The 17,735-nt window shown below is 43.2% G+C and overlaps 1 protein-coding gene across 2 annotated transcripts in view; it reads right to left on the minus strand.

Annotated features, from left to right (window-relative positions):
- c11h21orf58 (chromosome 11 C21orf58 homolog) overlaps positions 1-17,735 on the minus strand; it is a 59,971-nt gene that overhangs the window by 10,672 nt on the left and 31,564 nt on the right. Inside the window, exons 5-7 of one of the 2 annotated variants that reach the window (XM_080198515.1) lie at positions 15,858-15,972; positions 10,994-11,130; positions 2,187-2,428 (exon numbers count right to left, since the gene is read on the minus strand). In XM_080198515.1, coding sequence (XP_080054641.1) covers positions 2,187-2,428; positions 10,994-11,130; positions 15,858-15,972 — 494 coding nt within the window. The remainder of the gene's footprint in view (positions 1-2,186; positions 2,429-10,993; positions 11,131-15,857; positions 15,973-17,735) is intronic. The other variant, XM_080198516.1, reaches the window with a different exon arrangement.

Raw genomic sequence — 17,735 nt, forward strand, 5'->3', positions numbered from 1 at the left:
ATCCTGAGGCTGTGCCCTCTAGTCCTATTGTCCTTTCTGAGCGGGAAGAGCCTCTCCACCTCTATCCTATCCATCCCATTCAACATCTTATACGTCTCAGTGAGATCTCCCCTCATTCTTCTAAACTCTAACGAGTACAAGCCTAGTTTATTCAGCCTCTCCTCATAGTTCAACCCCCTCAACTCCGGAATCAGCCTAGTAAACCTCCTCTGCGCTCCCTCCAAGGCCAAAATATCCTTGCGTAAGTGCAAGAAAAATGTAACAGTAGACTGCCTTAGAGGTTTCAGAAATCAAACCAACCAATTTCTAATTTCCATATGCTAATTTTCTTCATTCTCAGAAACAGGAAGTTATGAATCAGCTTCAAATTGGCTTTTGGCCTCCAACATAAATACTCTCTTAACTTTTCCATATTACCCATGTTCTCTGGTCCATTTATTATGAAATATTCAATCATATGCAGTGGAAGTGATTTTAGCCGTTAGGCAATGCCTTCAGGGTAGATTTCTTCCCTCGCTTCAGCTGCAGAACAATGAGCTCGAGCAGTATCTTGTAGTTCCATTCCAATTTCAGAGTCCACTTCTTCTTGTTCAACTTTTTCAGGTAATGTATCTCCAGAAATCAACATGTCAAAGTCGTCAGATAGCTCACACATTTTTGGTGAATGAAGATGAATATGCAGTTTGTGTATTGTTCAATACTTCAAACTTTCTAAAGTAAAATGCCAAACTGTCTCTCTGAGTAGCATTGTTCTCTTGCCTTGCCTTCAATTTTCTGCACTTTTGACTGCCAGATTGACAGTGTCATTTCATATTGACTGATCTTTCTTGATTTTAACAGATTAATTTTCTGAAAAAGCAGGCTTTTTTGCCCTCTTCAGCCCTGGGTTCAAGTTGCTCGTGCTCACTGAACAACCTCACTGTTCTACTGGCTCAGCTATCTACTGGTTAGGCTATCTCCTCACCTCACCCTCAGCTCATTGCCCAGCCCTCCTCAGCCCTGCAGCTCCCCTCCATGGTCACCAACGCCTCATTGGCCCTCACACCTCAGCTCAGCTCGACAACAATCTCAGGAAATGTGCTGGCTCGCTCACTGGCTGCCTCATCTTGCCTTGCCTTCACCCTCAGCCCACCTGCCCTCCTCAGCCCTGCTGGCCTGATTGTGTCGCCCTGCTATTCCCCGGCACCTCCCCAGCCCTTATACCTCACCTCTGCTCAGCAATGACAACCTCACAGGCTGCCTCATCTGCTGCCTGACTGGCCTCCCCGCCTTGCCTTCAGTTCACTGTCCACCAGCCCTCTTAGTCTTGCTGCTGCCCTTGATGACTGCTGGCAGCTCCTACTCAGCCCTCACACCTTAGGCAATCTCGCTTTTGGTTCAGGATGCTCTGGCTTTCTTAGACCCCTGGCTCTGATCAGAAATTGGCTTGCCATTTTTATACGGGTTGCCCGCCCACACTCCTCAGCCCTATTATGGGAATCATTGCTCTCCTTCGACGACTGCGGGCCAGCGCCTGCCCTCTTTGCTTGGCCCTTGCAAGTTCACACTGCCCAATATAAGCTTGCTGCTGTCTTAGGCTGCCTGCCTGACTACCTAGCTTCCTCAGCCCTGCTTAAGGAATCTGGGCCGCTGCAGTTTAAAAATATATTTTGAGAGATCCTCGTCACTGCTCTCTCCTCCAAAGTCACCAAACTCTCAATGATCTTACACAATGTTTTCCTGCTCTATGGGGCCTCTAACAATCAGAGCCCAATGTCACTCTGAATTGGTTCCAGATAGGCTCCGACCTCAGACTCTGATTGGTGCCCCAAGTCACCAGCCAGCATGGAACCCCCCCATTGGTGAGGGCCCTGTGCCAATGTGTTTCATTGCAAGTCCGCCTCTCATCCAGAATATGTTCATATTAGTGGCCCTGAATAATGGTGGAGATCCATCAATTGCCCACTGCAGTGCATTGGGAACACTTATTTCTTTCCATTTATGCCATTGCTCTGGGCTGCTCTGCTGGTCTCCCATTAAAGTATCTGTGCAATTATAGGAAAATCTCAGAGAGTTTCAGGGTCAATGTCTTGAGCATGCTATGAAGATGGATATTAAACTGCAATAGAAAACTCAACAGTGTTAGAAAAGAACATTCAGAAAATGACTTAAAAACCTTCAATGTTATTCTACCAATCTTCACTTACGTTTGTAAGGCAGGGAGCGTCACTGTTGGGCCCATCAGGTGTTGAACTGAAGGCTGGAGGTTGCTGTGCTGTGCCATTGGGTTAGAAGATAGCAAAGGCGGCCACAATGGATGCCCTATTGGTGGGAGAGGGGGTGGATGTGCTGCAGGTTGCCCCTGAGCAGAGTAGTGATGATGATGGTGCACTGAAGATGGACGGGTCTTCTCAGTTTTTACTACAAGTGGCACTGCTGACTGAACATCCTGTAGTTGAGGAAGAATGTAATCCATCAGTCTGAGAACCTTGTGCAAACCATTTCAGAGTGAAGGCAGTGCTACACTGATTTGCGGTTAACTTTATTTTGCAATTGCAGCTGAATATAATTCTGGCCTGTAAAGATTATTTTAGTTCTGCATCACATGCTGAAACAAAAGGTGTTTAAACACTAACATACAATTCTATTCACATTATTTTTACTCAAAATGTTTTTTTTTACAGAAATTACGTAACAGTTTCATAAACAGCTGGCACTGACAAACTCACAAGCCTCTACTCACCCATAATACTTTGTTAATGACCTTTATTTATTCTATATGACATTTCTGTACAAGTTGAGCCAATATTAGTACTGGGGAATTTTAACTACAACGAACACACCCAGCTTGGATGCAGCACACAGATTACAAGCTGAACTCCTTCTCTGCTCTAATCCTACAAAGTCCTTGAGCTTCAGTCACAATAGTGTGCTCCTTTCTGCACCAGTGCAACATTTTCATTTCTCACATCAACCAACATTCGCCCTTGTAAACAGGACTTTGTTTTATTCTTTTGTGGGACTCGCTGGCAAGACCCTTATTTGTTCCCCAACCTTAATTGCTCTTGAACTGCTGCGGGCCTTGTGATGGAGCTATACTGACAATGCTGTCAGGAAGGAAGTTTCAGGATCTTGACCCAGACAGTGAAGATAGAGTGAGATAGTTCCAAGCCAGGATACCATGTGACTTGGAAGGGAACGTGATATTCTCATGCAATTGCTTTCTAGATGCTAGAGTTTGGAATGTGCTGTAGAATAAGACTTGGTGAGCTGTTGCTGTGCATTTTGCTTGACCAACTGATTTTTTTGATGAAGTAACAGAAAAGATTGGGAATGCAGTGGATGGAAAGAAAGGTTGGTTTACAAAATTGAGGCTTGTGGAGCAGGAGGGTCTGTATCAGCCTGGATTAAAAATTTTCGTAAGGACATAAAAAAGGGATAATAGCAAATAGTTGATTATCAGATTGGAGGATGTGAAGATGGTGTGCCTTTAAGAGGTTCTTTTATTCATGGTCACAGCCTTAGATGATGTTATTGGTGGGAGGAGAAAAAAGCTGCAGCTCTGGTGACAAGAGTGGTTTTTAGTTTCATTTTGGCTGCAATGTTAGAAGCAGTCTTAGTAGCAAACTGGAAAAGAAATCTCTTTCTCTCTCTTTTACTTTGAACGTTTTACTGGTTAGTTGAAAGAAAGGCTTGTTGCCATGCGGCAGTAAATAATCTGTGCTTTGGTGTTTTGCGGAACTGAAGACTGCAAGCTGCTCTGAGTTTTCAAGATCATTTGAAATCAGCATTCAACCCAGGGAACTGGATTCTAGTATCATGTGAGCTTTAGCCTATGTAGTGATAAATCTGTTTAAAGTTTTTAAAGGGTTTTGTTTATTGGATTTTGGATTTACTTGGAACACAATAAAGGATATTCATTAAGAGTTATACATGATAGTGATGGTTTTGTCTCTTGTTTGTAATTGATAAAAGTTCTTGCTAATTTTCTTACTATACATGTTAACTATATTCTTAACTAAACATTGTTTGATAAAAGCTCCCTACTCTATCTTTTGAATCACACCTGAAGTGAAACATCTCATGCTTATCCTAGCCAAATTCAAGATGCAAAATTCATGATTCAGGTGGGCTTCATAAAACACTTTGGAGTTTCTAACCTGAACCATAACAGATGGTGGACAGTGGTGCTCCCCAACTGTTAGTGCAAGTTTTGTTTTGATACATATGCATGACTTGGATATTGGAATTCAGAGTAAAATTTCAAAATTTGCCAATGATACTAAACTGTGAGGATCATAGTATCCCAACTGTGCAGAAGAGGGCATTAGGCCCATTGAATCTGTGCCGACTCTGTCGGACAGTATATCACCCAGGCCCTCTCCCCTGCCCTATTCCCAGAACCCCACACATTTGCCATGGCTAATCCAGCTAAACTACAATTTAGCATGGTCAATCCACCCATCCTGCACATTTTTGGTCTGTGGGAGAGAGCACCTGGAGGAAACCCATGCAGACATGAGAGAATGTGCAAACTCCACACAGACAGTGATTCAAGGCTAGAATTGAACCCAGGTCCCTGGCGTTGTGAGGCTGCAGTACTAACCACTGTGCAGTCCACAGGATGATAGCAGTTGACTGCAACAGAGCATGGATAGGCTAGAAGGATGGGTGGGCAACTGGCAGATGGAATTGGAAACAGACAAATGTGAGATAATGGATTTTGGCAGAAAGGTTAGGGAGAGGCTATATAGACTAAATGGCACAGTTCTAAAGAGTGTACAGGGACCAAAGAATCTAAGATTCATGCACATAAATCTTTGGAGATAGCAGGAGACATTGAGTGAGCAGTTAGCAAAACGTATGGGATCTAGGGCTTCATAGATAGGGTTATTGAGTACAAGAGCAAAAGTTATGATAAAGCTTTACAAAGTTCTGGTTAGGCAGCTAAAGCACCGTGATCCAGTTCTTGTTTCCAAACTTCATGAAGAATATGAGAGTCCTTGAGAACATGCAGAGAATACGCACCGGAATGATTCCGGAGGGAAGGAAAGGTGGGGTCGATCTCCTTAGAGTAAAGAGGATTGTGGAGAGATTTGACAGAGTTGTACAACAGCTTTTTCTGAGGTAAATAAAGATAAAGGTTTTCCCATTACACAGGAGTATACTATTACATTCTTGCCTTGTAGATCGTTAACAGACTTTGCAGAATCATGCAATAGAGCAGGGAAGTGGATCTAACTGGATTGTTCTACAGAGACCCAGCATGGACATTCTTCATGAAGTACGGAAATAAGAACTGGACCAAAGTGCTTTAGCTGCCTCACCAGAACTTTGTAAAACTTGATGATAATCTTTGCTCTTGTACTCAATAACTCTATTTATAAAGTACCAGATCCCATACGTTTTGCTAACCGCTCACTCAATGTGTCCTGCGCTTTTCAAAGATTTATGCTTACGAATCTCAGGTTCTTTGGTTCCTGTACACTCTTAGAGCTGTGCCATTTAGTCCATAATACCAATGTATCAGAGACCTCCTTCTGTGGAAAATGACTCTATGGCATACTTACTTGACGTCAATGCTCTATTAGCCTAAGGATATCTAGACTCACAGTAAGGTCACAGAAATGCCACATTTGATTCTGAGACACCAAATGCTACAGGTACAGGTTAAAGGAGAGAGTGGTGAAGCCTCAGGTAAATCATAAAGAATTAATAAAGCCTGGCCTCAATCTAATTCATCTTTCTTACCCAAGCTGCCCTCCCTTACCTATGTGACTAAAGCAGCAACATGAAACCTGGTACAGTGCCGACTGGAGACTACTTTCAGGGACCTTTAAGTGCTTTTTAGTAATCACTCAAGGTCCCAAATATTAGGCAAAAAATTGACTTGCAAACTGATTCTTCGGTGTCAGGTTTGGGAGCTGTATTCTCTCAAAAAGTTGAAGGAGAGAAGTATCTCAAATTTTGCCTGAGCGGAAATTGTTACCTAGGGAGCTATGATACGTTGCAAAACAGAAACGTCGATTGATTAAATAGGTCATCAAAACCTTGAGGTGCAGCCTACTGGAGCATCAGTCTCTCTAAGTGACCAATCACGGGCCCCTTAAGTAAATGTAATGTAACAGAGAAAGAAATGCCCATGTTACCCGAGCAATTTTATCACTCCAGCTCTAACATTTTGAATTGAAACTTCTGGAACATCTATGGCCTCTCCTGAAAGGTGTGCTTTATGCACAGGTTGCCACATCCTTGCCAGAGAGTTGGGAATGTGTGCCTGGGTAAGGATCAGTGTGTCAGCCACAGATTGATAATGCTCCTGATCCCAGGGAATGGATATGGCTCTTTAAGAAAATTGCCCCAGACTGGGAGGAGACTTTCTTCTTATGTTTAGCCAGCTAAACATTATAGAGGAGGTTCAAGAGAGGTAGACTCGGAAAGATGATGGAAACTGACAAGTTCAGAGACTTATTATTGTGTGAATTAAAAGGTATTTGGAATTTGAATTTCTCCAAGGAATTCTGTTTGTAAGAAAAAGGAAGTTTTGACCCAGTAGGACCTTGTAATAATGTCTGAAATCTACTGGGTCTCCTCAATCAAAGTACAAGTTGGCACATCCAACTACTATTTGGTTTGTATCCAAGAGTCTTATTGTTATCAAGAAAGCACGGGATTTGGCTGCACAACAGGACATTTACTTTGCATACTGATATGTCTGTTTTCCAGCCTTCATTCAGACATTCTTTGGACTGAGAGCATGCAGATGAAGTTTAATGTTAAATATCATCTGTGACCTAAACTGCTTACACATGTCCAACAGCTCACAAAATCAAAGACATAAGAACATTCTGAAACAATTTGGTGCAGGAGGAATGTCAGTGATCTCCCCCACCCTCACCAAATAAGAAAATATCTGATTAATTACAGATTTCCAGGGGTAGAAGTTTGAGATTATTTGCAACCTGCATGTGTTTCACCTACTTAAAGGGTTAAAAAATCAGCCACATTTCCTCCCAATATCATTGTCTTATGTCTTTTAAAAAAGGAATTATGTTTCCTTAAGCATCAGCAGATTTCTTTGATGAACAACTGTTAAGAAGAAAATTACAAACTGAACTGGGGTAGCAGGAGATCCTTTGGTTGTCCTAGGTGCTGCTGGATATGGGTAGGGTAAATCTCACAATTCCTGTGCGTTATTACAGAACCCTGCTGGAGGCACTGGTGCTTGCTGACACTAACTGAGGTCGAGGTCAGAATTTGACTGCGGTGCCCTTTACAATCCAATGGCATGACAACACTCACTGACAGTGCTTTGAGGTGCTAAGGATAGTCAGTACCTCCAAAAGGAGAGAAAAGCGGAGAGAAAAGTTGTTGGAAGTTAATGAGAGTTTTACAAAAAACTTTCAAAGTACGGCACAATGGTTAGCACTGCTGCCTTGCTACGCCAGGGACTCAGGTTCAATTCTGGCTTTGGGCCACTGTGGACATTGCACATTCTCCCCATGTCTGTGTGGGTTTCTCCCAGGTGCTCAGGTTTCCTCCCACACTCCAAAGGTTGATTGGCCATGTTAAATTGACCCTAGTGTCAGGGGTATTAGCAGGATAAATATGTGGGGTTACAGGTCTGTGCGGGATTATGGTCGGTACAGACTCAATGAGCTGAATGGCCTCCTTCTGACCTGCAGGGTTTCTATGAATCTATTCTACGACAGAAAGAAAGAAGATACATGTTCAACATCTGTGAACTGCTCACCACATTTGCTTCAGAGCAAACTGGTTTCAACTTGATGGTTTGAGGAAGTGAAGCTTGGCAATCAGCAGAGTAGCTGCTGTTAGTACTCCAGATCTTTAAACAACGCAGGACATCTGGCCTCTTATGGCCCAGTTTTTGAATAAGATGCGTGACCAAAATGACAATCATGCATTTAGAGGGGCCCATATAAAAAGCATGTCATTTTCCCTCCAAATGCCTGATTCTCATCAATAATGTCATGGATGTCATCAGGCAATGTTCCACTTACCGTTCATAACAATATCGTGCACACAGTAGTCAACTTTCACCTGAGATAGACAGTGACTGCAAGACACAGACTAAATAGAACACTGTAAAAACGTGGGTGTTGTCTTCAGCGCCGATGAATAATGATGGGAGGAAGAAAACAGGAAATTACAGGCTGGGGAACCAAACATCAACAGTAGGGGAAATGCTTGTAACTATTATACAGGATCTGATAACAGGACACTTAGAAAACATAATGGGATTAGACAAAATCAACATGGATTTGTGAAAAGGTAATCAAATCTATGGAGTTTTTTGAGGGCATAACTAGTAGAAAAGATAAAGGAGAACCAGTGAATGTGGCTGATTTGGATTTTAAGAAAGCTTTTGTTAAAATCCAAAGTAAGAGATTAATGTGCAAAACTAAGGTGCATGGAATTGAGGTAATGTATTGGAATTGATTAAGAATTCATTAGCAGGCAGGAAACAGGGCTATCAGGTGATGACTAGTGGGGTCCGCAGGGATCAGTGTTGGGCCCCAGTTATTCACAATATATGTCAATGATTTGGATGAGGGAATGTGAGTGGTGAGGAGGATGTAAATAAACTTCAAGGTGGTTTAGACAAGTTGACTAAGTGGCAGATGCAATAATAATGTGAATAAATTTGAAGTTATCCACTTCAGTAGAAAAAACAGAACATTTAAATAGTGATAGATTAGGAAACACTGACATTCAGAGGGACCTGAGTGTCTGTGCACGAGTCACTGAAAGCAGGTGCAGCAAGCAGTTAGGAAGGTAAATGATATGTTGGCCTTCATTGGAAGAGGATTTGAGTATAGGAGTCTCACTGCAGCTGTGCAGGCCTCGGTGAGACCACACCTAAAGTATTGAGTGTAGTTTTGGTCTCCATGCTAAGAAAGGATATATTTACCATTGAGGAAGTGCAACGATGGATCACCAGACTGGCTCATGGGATGGCAGGACGATGGTACGAAGAGGGACTGGGTCAACCAGGCATGGAGTTTAGAAGAATGAGAGGAGCTCCTTCAAACATATCAAATTTTGACGGGGCTGGACAGACTGGATGCAGGGATGTAGTTTCCTCTAACTGGAGCATCCAGAACAAGGGGTAACAGTCTCAGGATTCCAAGTAGGACATTTAGGACTGGAATGAAGGGAAATTTCTTCACTCAGCGGGTGATGGACCTTTGGGATTCCTGACTATAAATGGTTGCCAAGTCCCCATGTCACAAAGGAAATAGATAGGTTTCTGGATAGTAAAGACAAATGGTGAGAGAGCAGGCTTATGATGTTGAGGTAGAGGATCAGCCATAATGATATTGAATGGCAGAGCAGGTTCCAGGGACCAAGTGCCTACTCCTACACCTTTTTTAAAAATTTCTATGTTTCTATACTGGCCACATACTAAGCTCCTTTCTATTTGAACTTTGCAAGATCTGTACTAACTTTCATATGGACTTTATACTCGAAACCAAGGGATAAGAAGTGGCTGGAATGTCCTTCCCTCTTATCATTTTCAGGAGACAGTTAAGTATGTGTGTGTGTGTGTGTGTGTGTGTGTGTGTGTGTGTGTGTGTGTGTGTGTGTGTGTGTGTGTGTTTTATAAATTCAATTAATAAAGTCTGAAATTAAAAGCTAGTCTCAGTAATAGTGACCAAGAAAATGTTGTCAATTGTCCTAAAAACCATTTGGTTCAAGTAAACAGTTAACAATGAAAATGTAGTGTAAATAAAATTGGTTCTGGTTAAAAAAATTTTCCTTTCAGCAAGGAAATCAGCAGCCTTATCTGCTCTGGCCTACACGTGACTCCAGACCCACAGAATGTGGATGACTCATAACTGCCATCTGAAATGTCCTTGCAAGGCAATAAGGGATGGGCAACAAGACCATAAGATATAGGAGCAGAATTAGGCCATTTGGTCCATTGAGTCTGCTCCGCTATTCAATCATGGCTTATAAGTTTCTCAACCCCATTCTCCCTCCTTTTCCCTGTAAGTTTTGATTCCCCCCCCGCTACAATCAAGAACCTATCTATCTCTATCTTAAATATAGTCAATGACCTTCCCTCCACAGCCTTCTGTGGCAATAAATTCCAAAAATTCACCACCCTCTGGCTGAAGAAATTCCTCCTCACCCATCTCTAAAGGGTCCTTTATTCTGAGACTGCACCCTCAGATCCTCGTCTCTCCTTCTAACCATAGAATCCCTACAGTACAGGAGGCTGCCATTTGGTCCATCAAGTCTGTACCGACCACAATCTCACCCAGGCCTTATTCTTGTAACCCTAACACACTTACACTGTTAATCCCCCAACACTGGGGTCAATTTTAGCATGGCCAATCCACCTAACCTGCACATCTTTGGAGTGTAGGAGGAAACTGGAATACCCAAAAGGAAACCCATGCAGACATGGGCAGAGAAAGTGCAAATGCCATACATACAGTGACCAGGGCTGGAATTGAACCAGGGTCCCTAATGCTGTGAGGCAGCAATGCTAACCACTGTGCCACCCATGGAAACATGGATTTTGTAATGGTGATGGAAATATCTTCCCTGCTATCCAGGCTAGCCTTGCCATTGGTACCCACATCCCAGGACAGAATAATAAAAAAAATGTTGTTTTATAAAATCAAAGCATCTAAGGCCATTCAGTTTGCAAAGATCCTATGATCTGGATATATTGCAAGGAATCCATTGCTTAGGCTATCCACGATGATTCACGGTCAGTTCTGAGGGACGACCACAACATGGATGACAGGTGATCAGTAGTAAGGAAGATCCAAAGCACGAGCAATCCCATGGATGAGAGGGGAAATGTATTTAGTTTGGTCCATAGCACATGCAAGCATGGGTGACAAGCAAACAGTACTGGAGATCCATGGTTCTGGTGGTTCCATGGTTAGTGGGTGGTGAGGACTGAGCAAGATGCACAATGCATAGGGGAGAGGAAATGACATTAACATTAAACTAGTTGTCAGCAGAATATTCCTACCTGTGCGTGAGAGACGACGGGACTCACAGAGCTGCCAGGCTGGGAGAATGCCATTGGAGGTATTGCCTTCAGCATCATGTTATGCATAATTATCTGGTGCATCTGGGCATTTTGCATTAACATCAGCTCAACCATATCTGTAACAAATTAATAAAAATTATAATAAACATGGGGATATTAGGGTGCTGGACCAGAACCCCAAAGTGCATTATGAAGCCAGACTAGATCCCAGCAATTTGTCTACTTTGACCTAAGTGTGAGGAAAGGATACTTCCTTCCAGGAATGATTCCACTGACAAAATAGGGATCTTTTATAGTAAAACAAATTGTACTTAATAACGCTGTTTAAATATAACTCTAACAAATGAAGCAGCTTAACTAGTAAAAGCTTTTAGCAAAGCCTTTGACATGGTTTTGGATGGGAAACTGATTGAGAAGGTTAAAGCACATGGAATTCAAGGAAACTTGGTGAGATAGATCAGAAACTGGCTTAGTAATAAGACTCAAAGGGTAATGATAGCTGTTTGAGTGACTGGATGCCGGTGTCCAGCAGTGTACCACAAGGTTCAGAACCGGGACCCTTACTGTTTGTTATATACATCGACAATATAGATGAAAATGTGGGGGGAATGATAAGCAAGTTTGCAGATGATACCAAGATTGTAGGGTGGTTAACAGTGAGAAAGATGGTTATGAGTTACAGGAAAATATAGATGGATTGGTCAGATGGGCAGAGTAGTGGAAGGTGGTATTTAACCCTGATAAATGCAAGATGATGCACTTTGGAAGAAGAAACAAGACAAGGGAGTATTTAATGAATGGCAGAATACCAGGAAGCTCAGAGGAGCAGAGGGATCTTGGGGTAATTATTCACAGATCCCTGAAGTCGGCAGAACACGTGAATAGGAGAGTTAAGAAGGCAAATGGGACACTTGCTTTCATCAGTTGTGTTAAGTATAAAAGTAAGGAGGTAACGTTTGACTTGTACAGAGCGCTGGTTAGGTCACAGCTGGAGTAGTGTGTGTGCAGTTCTGGTCACCTCACCATAGGAAGGATGTGATAGCAATAGAGGGAGTACAGAGAAGATTCATCAGGATGTTGCCTAGGTTGGAGCATTTGAGCTATAAGGAGAGACTAGATAGGCTTGGATTGGAGCAGTGAAGACGAAGGTGATAGAGACGTATGGGATTATGAGAGGTATGGACAGGATGAGTAGGAAGCAGCTGTTCCCCTTGACTGAGGGATCAATCACGAGGTGGCATAGTTTTAGGGGAAGGGACAAGAGATTCAGAGGAGATTTGAGAAAACACAATGACCGTATTAACAGTACCCTGTGATAATAGTATGCAATTGATATGGATTTTTCTTTTGTGTGTTTAAGGGGAATGTTGAAAAATTCAGATTTAAGCTACAGGCAGTCAGTATGGCTGGTGGGAATGCAACTCATATGCTGGGAGAGCAAGACAATTACAAAACTAGTTATGTTAAGTAGAGTTAATGGAATTTTGTTTACTTAAATTCTGGGATTTTTGATTGTGATTGACAGGGTCAGGTGATGATGTAATTTATGTGCAGTCCTGGGTCTTTAGAAGAGAAAAACAGCTTTTGCAGGAAGCAGTTTAATTTACAGCTGAAGCCTGGTTGAAGTTAAAGGGATTTTCAAACTCATGACTGTTACCAACTAGAAGGACAAGAGCAGCACCACCTGGAAACTGTCATCCAAATCACTCACCATCCTGACTTTGATGTGGAAATGCCGTGTTGGACTGAGGTAGGCACAGTAAGAAGCTTCATAAGGACATAAGATAAGAAATAGGAGCAGGAGTAGGCCATCTAGCCCTTCGAGCCTACCCCGCCATTCAATAAGATCATGGCTCATCTGATCAGTTCCACTTTCCCGCTTTCTCCCCATAACCCTTAATTCCCCTGTCTATCAAAAACCTATCTATCCGTAACTTAAATATATTTAGCGAGGTAGCCTCCACCACTTCAACGGGCAGAGAATTCCAGAGATTCACCACCCTTTGAATGAAGAAGTTCCTCCTCAACTCTGATCTAAAACTGGCCCCCCTTATCTTGAGGCTGTGACCTCTAGTCCTGCTATCCTTTCTAAGCAGGAAGAATCTCTCCATCTCTACCCTATCCATCTCCTTCATTATCTTATACGTCTCTATAACATCCCCCCTCATCCTTCTAAACTCCAATGAGTACAGACCCAGTCTATTTAGTCTCTCTTCATAGTCCAACCCCCTCATCTCCGGTATCAGTCTACTGAACCTCTTCTGCACTCCCTCCAAGGCCAATGTATCCTCCTACAAGTGCAGCGACCAAAACTGCACACAGTACTCCAGCTGCGGCCTCACCAGTACCCTGTACACAACACCAGGATAAAGTCCAGCTGGTTATTTGGCAGCATGAGTTTTCGGAGTGCTGCTCCTTTAACAGGTGAGTGGAGGATTTGGTTCACAAACCTGCGGTGAAGTGGTCTTGTTGGAATCTGTGCATGAAGATACTGGCATATTGAGATGTGAATTTGGTCTTCATGGCTGTTCTATGTGTCTGGATGAAAAACTGGTTGTTGAAGGCGAAGACTTCGTGATCCAGGATGAAGTGGATGAGTTGTAGAATTGCATCTGGAGGTTGGCAATTGTCAGTGTTAGTACTGAGATAGTTGCAGCAATGCTGTCATTGTGGGGGATGCTGGTGTAGTGTGCCAGACATCCATTGTGATGAGGAGTGTTCCTGGTTCAACTGCTCCATGGATGCTGAGTTTCTGTAAGAAGCCTGTAGTGTCGCAACAGAAGCTGGGATTTCTTTGTATGATGGGTTTCAGGATGCCCTCGACATAGCCAGAGAGGTTCTCACACAGGGTCCCTTTACCTGACAAGATGGGACAGCTGGGTATGTTGGCCTTGTGTATCTTTGGGAGGCAGTAGGGATCTCCAATGTGGGATAGAGCATGGAGGGTTCTCTGAAGGTCCAGATCAAAGGTCTTGATTAGTCTTGACGGGTGTGTTCTTTGATTGGATCTGCAGGTAACTGTCTGTAGTGCTTCTCATTGTTCAGTTGTCAGTACACTTCTTTGCAGTAATCCGTCTGTTCAGTATGACGATGGCCCCTCCTTTGTCTGCTGGTTTGATGGCAATGTTGCGGTTGGTCTTGAGAGCGCGGATGGCATTGCTTTGTGCTTGGGTGATATTCTGGGCAGTCTTGATGAATCTGTCGTGATGTACCTCCTGATGGCTGGGGCATACATGTCAAGTCAAAGGTGGTGGCCTTCTGGAGGAGTCCAATTCAATTCTTTCCTTTTCAATTGCTGCACCGTGGATCTTTCTGTCGGCTGTTCCAGTTCATTAGCTGTCTCATTGGGTTTGCTGTTGGCCTCCTGGGATTTGTGGAAGAATTCCCGGAGCCTCACTCGTCTGATGAATTCCTGTGTGTCCGCTGCGAGACTGATGAGATCCATTTTGGTGGTGGGGCAGAAATTGAGCCCTCGGCTGAGAGTTTCAATTTTGTCTGGTTAAAGTCTGTAGTCCGACAAGTTGACAATGGACTTCCCTGCCATGGTACTGTTTTCTACAGTACGGGGGAGGCCTGGTTGTTGCTGGTGATGATGCCAAGTTTCTCAAGTTTCCTGTTCTTTGTGTGCATGTAGATGGTGTTGTCACATCTGCTTGGTGGAGATTCACATCTGGTATGCGTCCTGAGCGCAAGTTGACAATATGGACTCTGACTTGATTTCCAGGTTGTGACGTCTGCTGTAGAGCTGGTGTGTGAGGTGGTGACTTTGAAATATATCACCATTCCTTGACTGTTACTGAATCAAAATCCTGGAATTCTTTCCCTAATTGCACTGTGGGTGTACCTACACCTCAACAGTACAAGAAAGCAGCTCACCACCACATTCTCAAGGACAACTGAGGATGGACAATAAATGCTGACCTAGCCAGCGACGCCCACATCCTGTCAATGAATTTTTAAAAACTTACTGCATTTCTGCACACAATTTTCAAAATCCAGAACCAAAAGTACATAGCAGAGACGTAATACATCCGCATGTCAAACAGCTTGCATCATGAATATACCTATATGCCAAGCTGAGCATTTGTGACAAAGTTACATCAGGTGGTCTTTCATTTTGAATTGTTAACTGTAGCAGGAGGCTGAAAATTATTCCATTTGGAGACCACTTGCTGGCACATCCCTAATTAACAGACGACTTACAGCAAGCAACCTGTTGAGAACCTGAACAGAGAAATAGCAGGTTCCCTAACAGAGGGCAAAGCAAAATACAGTGGAGAACGATGTTGTATTCTGGTGCCATCGCTAAGCACCATGCTATGTGTTATGGATTTGTTTGGTGACTTAGTGATGAGATCTTGAGATTTGCTTGTTTAAATATGAACCATTTATTCTTAATATTTAACTATTTAACAGTTAATGTCATGCATGGTGCTGCTTCTCCCATGTAGGCTGTTTTTAGAGTGTTTTATTTCAGTCTATTACCATGTGACTCTGTACATCATACTTTGCGGGGAGGGGGGTTCTCCAGTCCCATGTTAACCCTTGCTCTTCAGAGCACCTTTACATAACAATGCAGGAATACATCACAGAATGAAACCGGAGTGATATATCCATAATTAGTCGGGTTACATATGACTTAGGGCATCTCCAAACCACATTTTATTGGCTCAGCAATAGGAAAACTGAGTTGATCAAAACTAGCACAAGTTACTCCCAAAACCAAATCGTACAATTCATGATCGGGACTTGATGCAACATGCAGATATAAAGAGGGGGGCAAAAAACACTTTTAAAAGGATTTAACGCCTTAAAAAAGCAGCACAATTGACACATTTCTTACCCTCCTTGATGCTCCCTGATCTGATTGGTGGAAGAGCGTGCGGAGGTGGGATCTGTGTGATGAGTGGCTGTTGCTGTGGTAACTGTTGGATGATTGTTGAGGGCTGCTGGGGAAGCTGTGGAGTGAGAAACCAAGAACAGTGAAGAGAATACAGAAACAGCTGAAAACAACAAAGAGAGACTGACAGTAAATTAACTTCAGTTACTGAATAGCATACTGCCGAAAAGATTGGGTTAAAATGGGACTTGCATTTATAGAGCATAGTTCACAACCTCAGCATTTCCCAAAGCGTTTTGCAGCCCATTAGGATTTTTTCAACTATCACCACCTTCTACAGCCTTCTGTCTCCTACAATAGTGGCTCTGTGTCAGATGTCACCTTGTATGAGTCAGGAGCCCCACGCTGGTACAGCAATCTCATTTTCAGATGAAGATAGTGATCATAGAAGGTACATAATTCCCAGGCCTCTATTTGCTCGGTAATTTTCTTGGCCTGTTGAGATTTCCATTTCCTTCAACATCTCCCAATCTCGAAACAGTCAGCAAATGACTCCCTGTTGTCTACGGTGATGTCTGCCTACTTCATATCTCACTTGCAAGTGTCGTTGTAGCATTGGTATGAGCATCCAGGAGGTTGTGACCCATTGGCCTGCTCACCATACAGCAGGGCCCAGAGTTTCACCATGATGGAGAGGCGATCAAATTCAGGATAATGGGCTACGGAGAGAAGGCAGGGAGGTGGAGTTAGGATGGCATGGAGATCAGCCATCATCATATAAAATGGCAGAGCAGGCTTGAAGGGCTGAATTGCCTACTCTTGCTCCTAATTCCTACTTTCCTATGATCTATCATGGTGAAAATGGCAAATGAATCCAAAAATTCGAAGTCCTCCCTTGAACAGGACATTTCCTGCTTTCATTGGAATTGGACTAGAATCAAGCAGGGCATGCAAACACATGTTTTATATGGAGGAAGCTGATGATTTCATTGGCCAATTGCCTCCACTGAAGTGGGATTTAGGTAGACCAGGAGTGTGAAACCCGGGGTGTGCAGATTCGACCAAGTAATAGCAAGTCTGAATTTGATGGGTTTATTTGGAAAGCCCAGGGTACCCCTTTGAATATGGTTCTGGGACACTGTTGAGAAGAGAAAACAGGTAGTGGGTGGAGGCATAGGTTGGCATTTTGGCACTAAATTGGCATACATCCAATTAATGTGTCTGAACCATCATGGATGTCTATGGCATTAGTGGATGCTAGAAAGAAATCTCATAACACCAGCTTAACTCCCAGCATATCTCCACATCATAAGTGTATACTGACAGAATTAGCATGTTCAAGGACCTCAAAGTTGTTGACCTAGTTTTGCCAGGAAACGTTGACGATATGTCTGAAACAGCAGAGATGAAAGTGTTTTCTCCTGCCTAGCATAAGTTGTCCTGTGTTGTAGAAGAGTGAATTAAGGATGCAGGTTTATTAGTGTTCTTGGCCAGGTTGCTGTTGTTCCACACTCTCATTCTCAGCTGCAGCTTTGACAACGTGTGCATTGCTTTCAGCATTAAGTGACAGATTGCTGAGGATTGTCGAACCTAGATCAGGCAGCACAGCAGCACATTGGTTAGCACTGCTGCCTCACAATGCCAGAAACCCAGGCTCACTTCCTGGCTTGGGTCACTGTCTGTGTGGAGTTTGCACATTCTCCTCATGTCTGCGTGGGTTTCCTCCGGGTGTTCCAGTTTCCTCCCACAGTCTGAAAGTCGTGCTGGTTAGATGCATTGGCCGTGCTAAATTCTCCCTCGGTACCCAAACAGGTGCCAGAGCATGGCAACTAGGGGATTGCAGTGTTAGTGTAAGCCTACTTGTGACTAATAAATAAATTT

Source organism: Carcharhinus amblyrhynchos, chromosome 11 (assembly GCF_965287045.1).
Source record: "Carcharhinus amblyrhynchos chromosome 11, sCarAmb.v2.hapA, whole genome shotgun sequence".
NCBI lineage: Eukaryota > Metazoa > Chordata > Chondrichthyes > Carcharhiniformes > Carcharhinidae > Carcharhinus > Carcharhinus amblyrhynchos.